This window comes from Balaenoptera musculus, chromosome 9, assembly GCF_009873245.2.
Source record: "Balaenoptera musculus isolate JJ_BM4_2016_0621 chromosome 9, mBalMus1.pri.v3, whole genome shotgun sequence".
Lineage (NCBI taxonomy): Eukaryota > Metazoa > Chordata > Mammalia > Artiodactyla > Balaenopteridae > Balaenoptera > Balaenoptera musculus.
Genome location: NC_045793.1, coordinates 276,412 through 290,324, shown reverse-complemented (window position 1 = coordinate 290,324; position 13,913 = coordinate 276,412). Strand labels below are relative to the sequence as shown.

The 13,913-nt window shown below is 53.4% G+C and overlaps 1 protein-coding gene across 2 annotated transcripts in view; it reads left to right on the top strand.

Annotated features, from left to right (window-relative positions):
- DYNC2I1 (dynein 2 intermediate chain 1) overlaps positions 1-13,913 on the top strand; it is a 49,750-nt gene that overhangs the window by 29,956 nt on the left and 5,881 nt on the right. For both annotated transcript variants that reach the window (XM_036864147.1, XM_036864146.1), the window contains 10 exons: positions 143-272; positions 2,830-2,941; positions 3,645-3,736; positions 4,995-5,124; positions 6,748-6,920; positions 7,657-7,819; positions 10,690-10,803; positions 10,901-10,962; positions 11,357-11,408; positions 12,472-12,532. In XM_036864147.1, the coding sequence (XP_036720042.1) occupies positions 143-272; positions 2,830-2,941; positions 3,645-3,736; positions 4,995-5,124; positions 6,748-6,920; positions 7,657-7,819; positions 10,690-10,803; positions 10,901-10,962; positions 11,357-11,408; positions 12,472-12,532 (1,089 nt within the window). The remainder of the gene's footprint in view (positions 1-142; positions 273-2,829; positions 2,942-3,644; positions 3,737-4,994; positions 5,125-6,747; positions 6,921-7,656; positions 7,820-10,689; positions 10,804-10,900; positions 10,963-11,356; positions 11,409-12,471; positions 12,533-13,913) is intronic.

Here is a 13,913-nt window from a genome sequence, read left to right as displayed (position 1 = left end):
TAGTGACTGTCAACATCTCAGGCTCCCACCTAGGCAGAACCTCACGCGCCCCTTGGCCGGAGCCGCCAACTCCTCGTGGGGCTCCCTCCCCCGCCCGTTCTTCCCTTTGCACGTGGCTGATGTCACGTCGTCTTGTTTCCAGGAAACGCAGCACAAAGCTGCTCCGGCTTATCGACCTGGACTTCTCCTTCACCTTCTCCCTCCTGGACCTCCCACCAGTGAACGAGTACGACATGTACATCAGAAACTTTGGGAAAAAAAACACCAAGCAGGTGAGTACCAGGTTATCTGCCAAGTGCGAGTACAGTGCGTTGGCAGGAATTTCTGTGGCGCTGTGTCCTGTCTGGACGTTAGACCTGGGAGTGGTTGTGAGGGACGCAGGCGTCATGTGCTCGTCACCTGGAGGTTGGGCCAGCATCCTCGGCGCCCTGGAGGCTCCTGTGCACGGATGTGGATCACTCCCAAGCCCTGAGGACAACCCCAAGTAGGGGGGGTTTACTGAAGGTCACTGGGAAGTCACCTCGGATCACTTGCTTGGGTTCCTGTGGGGCTGTAGCATCCTGCACTGCCTCCGAGTCCTGCACATATGTTCCTACGTGTAGGGACTCCAAGATCAGCGACCGAGTGCCTCCCAAATCCCAAGACACTGGGCTCACCTCAGTATCCCTCCTGCCTGTTCCATTCTCCTCGCCCTCCTCTCAAGGTCTTCCTGTGCCAGGCCCCCTGGTCACCTGCCTGTGTATCCCCCTTACCTTCCCAGGCCCCCCATCACCTACCTGTGGATCCCCCTTACCTTCCCAGGCTCCCCCATCACCTGCCTGTGTATCCCCCTTACCCTCCCAGGCTCCCCCTCACCTGCCTGTGGATCCCCCTTACCTTCCCAGGCCCCCCATCACCTGCCTGTGGATCCCCCTTACCTTCCCAGGCCCCCCATCACCTACCTGTGGATCCCCCTTACCTTCCCAGGCTCCCCCATCACCTGCCTGTGTATCCCCCTTACCCTCCCAGGCTCCCCCTCACCTGCCTGTGTATCCCCCTTACCCTCCCAGGCTCCCCCTCACCTGCCTGTGTATCCCCCTTACCCTCCCAGGCTCCCCCTCACCTGCCTGTGTATCCCCCTTACCCTCCCAGGCTCCCCCATCACCTGCCTGTGGATCCCCCTTACCTTCCCAGGCTCCCCCATCACCTGCCTGTGCATTCCCCCTTACCTTCCCAGGCTCCCCATCACCTGCCTGTGGATCCCCCTTACCTTCCCAGGCCCCCCATCACCTGCCTGTGGATCCCCCTTACCTTCCCAGGCCCCGCATCACCTGCCTGTGGCTCCCCCTTACCTTCCCAGGCCCCCCATCACCTGCCTGTGGATCCCCCTTACCTTCCCAGGCCCTCCATCACCTGCCTGTGGATCCCCCTTACCTTCCCAGGCTCCCCCATCACCTGCCTGTGGATCCCCCCTTACCTTCCCAGGCCCCCCATCACCTGCCTGTGGCTCCCCCTTACCTTCCCAGGCCCCCCGTCACCTGCCTGTGGATCCCCCTTACCTTCCCAGGCCCCCCATCACCTGCCTGTGGATCCCCCTTACCTTCCCAGGCTCCCCCATCACCTGCCTGTGGATCCCCCTTACCTTCCCAGGCCCCCCGTCACCTGCCTGTGGATCCCCCTTACCTTCCCAGGCCCCCCGTCACCTGCCTGTGGATCTCCCTTACCTTCCCAGGCTCCCCCATCACCTGCCTGTGGATCCCCCTTACCTTCCCAGGCCCCCCATCACCTGCCTGTGGATCCCCCCTTACCTTCCCAGGCCCCCCGTCACCTGCCTGTGGATCCCCCTTACCTTCCCAGGCCCCCCATCACCTGCCTGTGGATCCCCCTTACCTTCCCAGGCCCCCCATCACCTGCCTGTGGATCCCCCCTTACCTTCCCAGGCCCCCCGTCTCCTGCCTGTGGATCCCCCTTACCCTCCCAGGCTCCCCCATCACCTGCCTGTGGATCCTTCTTGCCGGGTCCCTTTGTCATCTACCTGTTTTTCTCCATTACCTGGCTTAGGCCACCCAGCCTCTCCTGCCATCTACCTGCCTGTTGCTCTTTGTCCTTGTCCTGCCCTCTCGGCAACTAGGTGACCCCGCCCTGATGACTGACACTGAGTGTCCTCTGGCTCCAGGTTGCTCCAGTACGTCCCCCACAACCCTGTCTTTCCCTGTAGTACTTCCAGTTGTTGACCGTCTGACAGTCCACCTCCTGAGGTGGTGAAGTCCTGGAGTCAGGGATCCCCGGGACATTGCTCTTCTGTCCCCTCAGCGCACCTATCAACATGCTCTTGGGTATATCAGTCAGTAATCTTTCACGGGGGAGAAGGTCACAGGAGGACATTTAAGAAGCTGACAGATTAACCCTGGCTTTGCAGCTGACTCACTCTGACCTTGAGCAGACTATCTAACTTCTTTGCTTGTTTTCCTCATCTTAAAGCTATTAGTATCAAAACTGCCTTTACTGAAGCATGTACATTTTTCAGATAAATAAATTTGTGTCTGGTTTTGCAAAGCTGCTGTGTTCTGAGAGAATAGGGTGTTGGTGGACTAGGTCATCGTATTTTCAAACGAGAGCTGGATTGTTTGTTGTGACTTTTTGAAAACACTTTTGAAATTTAGGCCCATATTTATCAAATGTGTAAGACACAACCAGTCTTTGCATGATCGTTATTTATGCCATGATGCTTACTTTTGACAAACTAAAAGACTGTCATCATTAACTTAAAAAATTTTAGTTGTTTTCAGTAATGAGAAATGGCTCTGAGGTTGAGATCCAAAGCCAGTTCAGCCCAGCTTTGTTTTTCAGGCCTACGTTCAGTATAATGAAGATAACGTGGACAGAGACGTCCAGACTGAAGAGGTTGAGACTCAGGAAGTGTGGACCCAGCACCCGGGGGAAGGCGCGGCCGTGTCTGGGGGTAACCAGCCTCTGCTCTCGACCCTGGGAGTTGTGTTTACTCCCTTTCTTGTTCTTTCCTCCGTCTCGAGTGTGGTTGTCACCACGTGACTGTGGAAACACCAGAGCTCTTCCAAACACCACCCTTATAGCACCTGCGCGGAGCTGGAGGCCTGGGCTGGGCCCTGATCAGGGTTCACGACACTTGTTCCTAAACGGAAGGGAAAGAGCCCACACGCCAAACCAGCACTTTGCAGATGGGCTTCTAGAACACTCTCTGCTCTTAATTTGGGGTAGTCTGTTCTCATTCTTAGAGAAGTTTCACCTTTAAGTACATTTTCCAGGTATGTTACATCAAGACAGATGGAAGCCCCTGGAATATGCAGAGTTCTGCTCACCCTGGCTTCTCCTCGGTTATTTACGTGCTAAATATTGCTTTACTGGTGGATTGTTCATTCTGAGGAATTACCTCTGTTACTCCCTTTCCTCAGGGAAGCCTCATCCTAAGAAAATAACACACCTAAACGTAACATATACATAATAAACTGATGCTTTAAGTAGGATTCTGTTTATAGACTTCTGAGAAATCAGGAGGAGATCTAGAGGATGAGATGGGACCCCCTGGCTTCCCCTCCAGGGCTCCTGGTTCGCTCGTACGCCCTTTGACGTGTGCAACCGTGACCATGAGAGTCGCGCCGGCTGGTTTCATGTGCGCTGTTTTTCAGGGAGTGAGCGGAGCGGCCCCCTTGATGCCACCGCCGTCGTCCCGAAGGTCAACACGCCCCGCCTGTGCAGCTTCCTCCGGGCCGCCTGCCAGGTGCGCTCTGCCCTGGGCAGGGACCCCAGCAGCTTCTGTGGCTGCAGGCACTGTCTGTGTCTTTGGATTCTGTACTGTAATGTTGATTGCTTGCATTTTGAAATGAATATAGACTAAAAACCAGACATACAAAGTCGGCAAGGTGAGCACACATCTAGGGTATTTGAAACTAGTAAACTCATGACTTTAAAAACTGGTTATGGAAATCTTCAAAGTCCGTACAAAGGTTGAGGGGCGGCAGGTGGCCGCCACGTGCTTCAGAGGCCCCAGCTTGCAGCCCTTCACCTCTTGAACCCCACCACCCACCCCTCAATTATTTCAAAACAAATCGCGGTCACCGTCCTGGTCCCGCCATGGGTATTTCCGTATGAGTTCCTGGAGGAAGAGGATCAGGGTCAGTAACGTTTCTCAGTACCATCAAGTGTAAGGTCGGCGTTCCTGTTTCTTCAGTTGTCTCGTATGGTTTCCACGTCAGCTCAGAATTCAAGTCTAAAGCACCGATAAGTATAATAAACATGAACCTGACATGTAGATTCAGAATGAGCCTGTCCTCAGCCCCGTGCTGGATGCCCGGTGGTTGGTCTCCGAGCTGCGTTACGGAGAGTCTGTGCTTTACGAGATACGACCGTGCTTTCACACGCACATGAAGTCAGCCTCAGTGAGAGTTCACACGCTTGGGTGCCGAGTGACGTGGAGGAAAGGTGGGCTGGAGCAGGAAGGAGGGGCGGCCGGGGGTCGGAGACCTTTATCTCACTGCTGGGCCTCCCACCCCATCCCGTCCGTTCTCAGCGGGCGCCTCTCCTGAGTCCACTTCGCCTTTCTCTTCCCCATTGTCATCCTGAGCGTGACCCACGACCCGTGAGGGCAGTGATGGCGATTTGCTGTCACACTGGGTCCTTAACCGCAGCCTGGTGAGCAGGACGTGGTGCTGTAGGTGGCATTTCCATGCCCCTGTTTCTTCTAGAAAAGCTGGAGGGTCCCTTTCCCCACTCCTGTTATTTTAGCAAAAGGTTTACTATGAAAAATGACATCCAATGTTAAATAATGGCTCTGGAGTTTACATTAATGGAACTTTACCCGGTAGTTTCTATTATTGTGGGGAAAGGACAAAATAATTTCATTCTGTCCGTTTATATGATGTCTTAGACTTAGGCAGTTATTTTAAGAAACAGGTAAGATTAGATAGTGCTTTGTTTTATCTTGTAAAATGAGTCCATTTGAGAGTGTTGAAGAAGGACTGCTCATGTGTCTTTGAAAGGTGATTGCGGTTCTGCTTGAAGAGGATCGGGTGGCGTTGGAGCCGATCTGGACACCCCGGGCGCAGGACTGCACCCTGCGTTTCAGCGATAGCTCCACGCAACTGAACACCAGCTTGCCGTTCCTTCAAAGTAAGCGGTCCTCGAAGTAAACATTGGCGTTGAGACAGTGATCCTTACTGTTACACCTGGTGTTAACAGGGGGATTATTGAACAGAGAGCGCAGGTTCAGCTTCTGCAGACTCGAGCGCGTGCGTTACCGTAATGACGGGCACTCGTGGGTAGAGGAACAGTGGGAGCGGCGTGAGGGAGCGTCCAGGTGGGAGTCGTGTGGTTAACTTAGCCCAACGTTGACTTAGATTCAAGTTGATCCGTGGTTACAGAGCATAAAATCTACCGAAGTGAAGCCCGTGTCATCACACATGGGGTGTAACGGCATGTGGTCATAAACGAAACAAACTGCGTGCGCATGACCAAGTGTAAATTGCTTAAGCGAGTCGCCTCCTTGCTTTTAAAACAAGTGGCTGGTGAGGGCTTGGGTGGCAACCACGGTCCTGGTCTGCGTGGAGAGGGGCGAGGAGTGCAGGGGCCCCGCAGTCAGCTCTTCCAGGTGCTTCTGGGCCTGCGTGACCCGGCGCATTGATGCCGCTTGTTCTAGAAGTTCCTCTATCCTGCCTGCTGTAGAGATCTAGATTCGTATCCGTACCTCTGCACTGACCATTGGCACAAATGGCGTTGTTAATTTTAAAAACTCATGTTGTTTGAGGATGTTTTTGTTTTTAAAAGGTAAGAGTTATCCTATTAGAAAAACAATAAATCATTGCACCTATAGCATTCAAAATACAGCTGTCCACACCCCAACCTCCCCCTGCAGCCCAAGAAACAGGAATTAAAGCAGTCCTTTCCTCCAGGAGCTGGTGAGCGATGGCGGCTTCACAGAGCCGGGGCTGGGGGCCGGGTTGTGCTTGTTCCAGAACCCTTAGTAAGAGACAGAGGATGCACGGGTGTTGTCCGGGACTTGCCCCTTAGTTCCGAGTGTGGGCAGAGTGGAGGTTTTTCTTGTGTTTTGTTTTAGTAAAGTGAGTTTTGAGGTAACGGGAGGGGAGATTGGGATGGCAGGTGTCCTTGACCTGGGCCTGGTTCACGTTACCTGGATCTGAGCTCCGAAGGAGTGACACGGGACCTTCGCAGAGTCCTCTCGATGCCACTGTCGCCAGGAAACGCGCAGTGCTGGTGGCCCACTCATTCTTCTCTGGGTTCCACAGATACTCAGGGGTGTCTGCAGTGTCCCAGGCCTTGGAGCCACAGTGGACAGACGGAAATCCTGCCTCTGTAAGTGGACGGAATGAGGGGAACAGACAGTGTGTCTGAGGGACAGATATCAGGGGGAAGATGGGTGTCAGGCAGGGTCCTGTTGCCTGGGGAGAAGGCACTGATAGGGCAGCTGTGATGCCCCACCCAGGTCACCTCCGTACCCACGGGCCCGTGGGAGTAGCTGATGGACAGCGGAGTCCCAGGCCGCTTTGTGCCGAGCGTGGAGGAGGGTGGCTTCTAGCAAACTAGGCCAACTTGGATGTTTTCAAGTCGAGCTTGGTCGTTTGTCAAAACCCGGATTTCAGGTGCGGGCATCTTGGAAAGACCATGTTTATTTCTTCATTAAGCTGAAATGTATCTGAATAATCTTAAGTATGTTAGTTTAACGTGGGTTCTGGCAGATCACTAAATGCAGAAACATTTTTCTTGTCTTATCCTCAGACCGGAGAGTATCCTACCTGCATGCCTCTCAGGTTCAGAGGCGGATGGTGGTGTCCGTGCATGGGCGACCTGGGAAAGCCTTCGCGCCCCTGCTGGACGGCAGATACGTGCTCTGCGTGTGGGACATCTGGCAGCCGTCGGGGCCCCAGAAGGTCCTGATATGCGAGTCGAAGGTACAGCCCGGGAGAGCCGTGGGTGTCACTAGCAGAGGGCAGGCACCAGGAGGGCTCCCTAGGCCACTGCTTTCTGTCCCTGCCGCCCCAGCTGTGTGCAGGGTGACGAGGTGCAGAAACTCCTAGTTGGAAGGGCCAGCTCGACGGAGGGGCCAGGTTACCGCAGCCTCTCAGTTCCTGGCGTTCAGCACTGTCGTGGCTGTGACTTAATGGAAACATTGGCTCTGGCACCCCTGGGATCCCAGAAGTATGCTTCCCGGCTTGCTCCAGTTGGCCCGGATATTGGAGAGGTTTCTTAATGTGCCTGAGATTTTCCAAGTCCTTGGCCTCGTGCGTTTCCTGCCCCTGGTTAGCGGGGCTGTGGTGTGGTGACCACGCGGGTACAGTGGGAGAGCTGCCCTTTTACACGTGTGTTTCTAGTCATGTGCTCCTTGACCTCAAAGTCTTCGATTTCCTCCAAAGCTGTGGAGAAGGATAACTTTTATGGGTATCAGTTTTGGGGGCTTGAAAATAACAACCTACTGTGATGCAGGATGTAAATAAAATGGCAGGAGGGCTCAGCCCTTCTGGGCCACCTGATGGGGCTGAATGGAGGCACCATGGCCACGCCCCGCAGCCTCCATTCTTCCCGTCACCCAAGGAGGGGACACGCAGACGCCCTCGGCTTCCAGGTGGAAGGTCCTCGGGCACCGGTGCCTCCACTTGTCAGCCTCCAGCTTTCTGTGCATCTTTCTAGGTCACGTGCTGTTGCTTTAGCCCCTTTAAAGCCTTCTTGCTGTTTGCTGGGACCGTGCACGGCTCGGTGGTCGTGTGGGACCTGAGGGAAGATGCCAGGATCCATCATTACGTGAAGCTGAGCGGGTGCTTCTGGACGTTCAGGACCGCAACCTTTTCCACAGGTCAGTGACACTGCCCGCCAGCCCAGGAGGGTCTTCCGGAGCAGCCGTGAAATCCCTTTGCATCGTTCATGCAGGTCATCCCAGAGGACGGCTCTGACCTAAGAGCAAAAGAGACCTGTGATAAACAGGAGAAACAGCCTCCTTGCGGCAGCTGCTCGGGCAGCGGCAGTGGTGATGGGAGTGCTCCATCCTGTTAACTCTGGGGACTTCAGGTCCTCAGTGAGATGGCGCCCAGTTTTAAATCAGCCTGAGGTGTGTTGGTGTGTGCGCTCCTGTGGCTCAGACAGCCCCACTGGAGCTGAAGGAGAGAAGTAGTGGCCTCTCGGGGGTTGAAAGGAATCAGAACCACCGGACCTGCCAGGACCCCTAGTTAGACTCCTGTGAATACTTCATGCCATGCGGCTGCTGCCACAACCAACCACAACCACAACCACAACCACAATTACAACCACAGCCAATCACAACCATAACCACAACCAGTTACAACCATAACCAACTACAACCATAACCACAACCACAATTACAACCATAACCAACCACAACCACAACCAACCACAACCACGATTACAACCACAGCCAATCACAACCATGACCACAACCATAACCACAACCACAGTTACAACCATAACCAACTACAACCACAAACACAACCACGATTACAACCATAGCCAATCACAACCATAACCACAACCAGTTACAACCATAACCAACTACAGCCGCAACCAACCACAATTCCAACCACCGCCAATCACAACCATAACCACAACCACAACCACAAACAGGGACAAGCACAACAACCACCCCACCCCGCCCCGCCCCTGGGTAGGCACTTGTGTTCTGGAGTTTTCTCTCAGTGCTTTGTGGATGTGACCTGTTCAGCACCCGTCTCTGCCCACCTGCCAGTACTCAGGGATGGGAGGCTTGTCCATGAGCACACTGACCTCGGGCAGGGCCTGCACTCAGACCTGACTGTCTTCTCACTGTCCTTCTCCCTGTTCCTGCCCAGGGACCGCCCCCCCCACACCCACAGCTGGCTTTGCGTCTCCCCGTCCTCACGATTCCCAGGATCGGCTTTTTCTCTGTAGTCTTACCTTCTCAGAGGCAAATGATGGGACCCTGCGGGGCCCAGACCTTCAAGCCTGGCCCCCGTCCCTTCGGGAGATGTGCCTGCGGTCACGGCTGTGCGGGGCACAGAACAGCACCCCTCCTTCTCTGGGCAGGGTCTCTGCTGGGCACCACGTGGGTTTTTGCACCCGCTGGTGGGCGGGCTCCTGGTTAATTCCCGTGGCTGGCGGTCAGGACTGCAGCCTGCACCCCGGGTGCCACAGGCCGCACGTCCTCACCAGCGGGGCCGGCAGGCTTCCTGCCCTTCTGGTGGGTGCGAGCGTGTCTCGAGGTTTTATTTTGTGTTTCCCTGAGGACGTGGGATGCGGAGCGTCTCCAGGTGCTTATTTGCTGTCTGTCTTCAGTGGGGTGTGTTTAGGTCTTCCCGCGTTTGTAAGTTGATTTGTTGCTTCTTACTGTTGCGTTGTTCGAGGCCTGGTGTGCTCTGGACACAGTCCTGTGTCGGGTGTGTCGGGTGTGCCTCCTTCTCTTCACCAAGTAGCCTGATCGCCCCTGCCTGGAGCGCCGCACGTATACTGCGTATCTCTTTACGTTCTCTGAGTACATCTGTGTTTTATACATAAAAGGGCAAGGTTTCTTTTGTCTCCCAACAACCAATTTTTGCCCCTTTGGGGGTGAAATTGCCACTATTGAGAATGTATGAGTTTATAGGTACCTTATGGGTTTGATGCCGTTAGAAAAGATATCTTTTAAGAATGTGCATTTTCTAACTGCTGCTGCTATTACTAATTAACCTTTGAATTCACCACCATGTTCAAAACACTAAAACTCTTAAGTTTTTAAACTTAATTACTCCATTAACATGCTTCCTTCGTTTTCTTTTGCCATCTAAACATTGCCATTAAAACCTTCAAAGTTTCAGTAACCTCACATCCAGAGGACACCCCTTCCTCAGTGGGCCTCCCTCAATTGAGTTCATTGAATCTGAAACCCTGTCACTTATTCTTCATTCCTGAGACCGTTTTGTCTTTTTCTTCAGTTTCTTTCCTGAGTTCAGCCCTAACTCTCATTTTCTTTCTTGATGTTTTTTAATCCATTTTTGTTCTGGGTTTCTGATTCCAGGTGTTTTTGTTTGTTTATGTGCTTTAAATACATTTACAAATGTATTTTTGAAGAGATGTGATGTAGTTTGGATTTTGGTCTTCTGTTTCACGCTTGCTTTTTGGAGGGAGAATTTTCATGGGTTGAAATACTTTCATTTGCATTTTCTCTCGAGTTCCTACGGTAGCTTTGTGTGGAGTTTGTCTGTTCTTTTCTACTCCTGGACATTTTATAGGTGGATATGCCAGGTCAGAGGAGCTCTGTTCCGTTGGACCATGAGGTGTCGTTTCTTTAAAGGTGCTGCTCTCGGTGGGGGGCAGGGGGGAGCCTGCAGCTCCCGAGTCTGCCTACTCCCCGTTCCCTGGGCTGCTCTGGCCGTGAGCCCCCCATTCCCCCGCAGCCGGGGAGGCCCCAGCTTCTGCTCTGTCTCTGCGACTCCCTCTTGCCGTGGAGAGCCCCCCGGGGGCCCGCTCTGTCCATCCTTGTACCTGCCGTCGTGCAGACACAGGGCCCGTCTCTCTTCTCACAGGTGTGACGAGGTCTGTGGCCTCTGCTCCTCGGTGACGCTGAGAGCCACGGCACGTGTCCTTTCACCGTGGTCCGCGTGGCCTTGTGCTTTGGGAAGATGTGCCTGTCCCTGCACAGTGTTAATTCTGCTCCACGACTCACTACGTGCATGTGGTGCCTGTGCTTTTCATCCCCAGATGGTGTCCTGACGTCTGTAAACCACCGCAGTCCCCTCCAGGCAATAGAGCCCATCGCAGGGTCTGTCTGCAAAAGACAGAGCTGTGTGCTTTCACCTTTTTCTTCTCAAGAAGGTACGTGACCCCTCACTTCCGTAAAATCCTGAGCTCAAGTTGTGAGATGTGGTTTCCTGGTTATGAGCCGGTCCTTCCCCGGTTCTGTCTTCACTAGAGCCAGCAGGCCTGTCCTTCCACGTCGCTTCCTTGGACGAGAGTGGGGTTCTCAACGTGTGGGTGAGTCGGACGCGCGAGCGCTCGCGCCAGGGTTTGCGTGGTGGTCGGTGGTCTGTGGTCGGGGTGGCAGGGGGAAATGCGTGTGGAGCAGGGGCGACCATGCAGTCAGCTACGGCGGGGAGACCAGGACGAGACGGGCTTGCTGGGGGTGCCTGTGGGAGTGAAAGGGGAGCAGTGTCAGGGCCGGAGATGCACAGGGCATTGACCGGTCACAGAGTGTAGAGGAACAGGTCGAAGAAGGGGATTTATAACTTTTAAACGCTAGTCTTTTTTCTGGAGCAATTAAGTTTTTAGTGCCTAATGTAACATGCTGTCTTAATTAGAACTATACTTTGCTTAGACTGTTCCACGATTATTACACGTGCTGATATTCATCTTCAGTGTTCTATTTCAGGTGGTGGTTGAATTAGCAAAGGCAGATACTGCAGGGGCAATAAGTGACTTAGGTAACTATTAAATAAAAACTGATTTTAATCAACGGTTGCTAAAATCAATAAAGATTAAAGATACTGATAACCGCTTTGAAGAATCAGTAATTAGCTGCATGGAAAATGAAAATTAAGTTGTGTATTTTATAACCTGTCGGCTGTTGAACAGGCCCCTGACACCCTTGTCACGGGAGGCCCGTGCGTGTCATCTGCTCTGTGCTCCCCGAGGGCGTCCCCGAGACTCGGTGTCTAAGGCCTGGGTGTGTGTGACCCCCAAGACCTCTGAGACTGGAGCCACCGGGGGGATGGGGCTCTGCGGCCGGCAGTTTGCTGTCCCGATGCCCTGGGCTCGGGCACCGAGGGGCCGCCTGCCTGCACTTCCTCAGCAGCTCCAGCCGCTTATTTAATGGCCGGCCCCTTCACCTTGTTCGGGCCGGGGGCACTCCCGTAGAGCCAGCCAGAAAATAGGACCAGAGTCACTCTGACTTCTTGAAATGAAGAGGGGCCGGTGCTGTGGACGCCCCTCTCCTGGAGAGAGGACGCGGTGGAAACCGTCCCGAGGGGCCTCTCTTCTCAGCCTCGTCTTCGTGCAAAATCCGCTCTGCTCCCTGTGACCCGGGGCTGCTGCGGGTGTGGGACATCGGGCGGGGCAGGACGCGGCTAGAGGGGCCGGAGGGGGCCCCCCCACCTGCATGGGGAACCGACACGGGCGCCGGAGGACGCTTACAGGAGAGGGTTTCTGTGGGGCATTGGAGGTTTGTTAAATAGTGATTTTTTTCTTTTTTGGCTTAAGTGTACTTCCCTTTTTAAATCAAATCTAAAAATGTAAAGGCTTTTTGATATTGATTCCACCAACCCTCTTCCCCTAAGGCCCTGAACTGCAAATTCTTAATTCATATCCTAAGGCAATTGCAGGAACCTCCCCTGCGTGAGGGATAGGACACTCTTCATCAATCTGCGTTTTTATATTATTTCCTAACACAGATATTTAAGCAATGAAAAATAATTCCAGGCAAATGTAATTGGATTTTGGTTAACTTGTATTAAGAGGAGCATTTATTTCTGGTTTCTCTGTTTGTAGGCTTGCTACCTGGAGGGAGGATAAAGTTGGTGCATAGTGCCGCGATTCAGCTGAGTGACAGGTAGGTCTGTGCCGCCTCCCTGCTCACAAAGCCCTGTTTCCCCCAGGAGGAAATAGTGTGAGGTAAAAGGCACGGCCGGGCTGGCACTGAAGAACCCTAACTTCTCCCACTGTATTTTTGCTAAATAGTTTATTTGATACTTAGTTTATTATTAATGAATCAAAGTAATAAATGCAATTGCCAGGTATAGAGCTAACATTTTTCTTTGATTAAAATATTTTCTATTTTATGAATTGGTACAATTTGACTCTTTTTCATCCAGTTTTAATACAACCCTGAAGTTAAATAGACAAGTTTCAGGAACTAGAAACATTGGTGTGAAAGTTTTATTCAGAAATTAGGTTTCTGTTTTTACTCAAATAACTTAATAGGATGTAAAAATCTTAGATGTATGAATATTGTTTGTGGTATTTATATACTTCATGTTAATTTATTTCCCGAAGATGTCTTTTCTCATCTTTTCACCGCAGTCAGGGCCTAGCTGTCAGCCTGTGATTTACCCTGGAAAACGCTTTGATATTAGCCTGACTTTTCCTCCTCAGACAGAACACCTCTGGGTTGTATCAATGAATTCATACGTGCTTCATGATTGTAAATCACCTGCCATTGATTTCAGTATAATTATGACAAGGAGTGAGTTATGTTTGAAAAAACTCATCTAATACACTGCAGAGCCCGCCGCGGGTGGCCCCCTGACCGCTCACTGAATTTCTGTGAGACCATTCTCATCTCCATTATGGCCATATCACTTCATACCATGCAGTGCATTTGTCTTTTAACTATAAATTTCTCCTGTGCTTAACTATACGCTCTTTAAAGGAGAGTGTCACCCGTAGCTGACGTTGGGTTTTCCCCGCTAAAGGCGTGGCAGTGCCTCCCCAGGCCCGGGGGTAACAAACATCTGTCCGGACCGTGCCCACGCGTGCCGAGTGGAGCGTGCCCTACCGGCTGCTTCATGGTGCCTCTTCCCTCAGGGCCCTCAGTGCAGACAAGTGGCCAGTAGCTGCTGCAGCCGTGGGGTCGGCGTCTGGCGGAGGGAGGCTGGCAGGGGTGGCGGCGAGGGGGCTGAGCTGAGAGGCGGGCCCCCCGGCAGCTGCCTGGCCCGGGGGCTCAGAGCAGGAGCGGCTCCCCAGAGCCCCCCTGCCAGGCCTGAGCCTCCCTCCCTCGGCCCTGGACACGGGCATCCCGGGGAGGAGGGGGACCTTGGGTGCAGTGCCCCTGACCCCTGGGGCAGCAAGGCCTCCCCTGAGAGTGGCCTGGTGGCACGTCTCCTCATCCCCGTGGCTCGGCACACGCGGGAAGCGCTGGGGGGAGCCACGCGGAGTTGTGGGCTCGGAGGAGGGACGGCGGTGGGACGGGGGCTGAGATGAGAGTCAGGGAG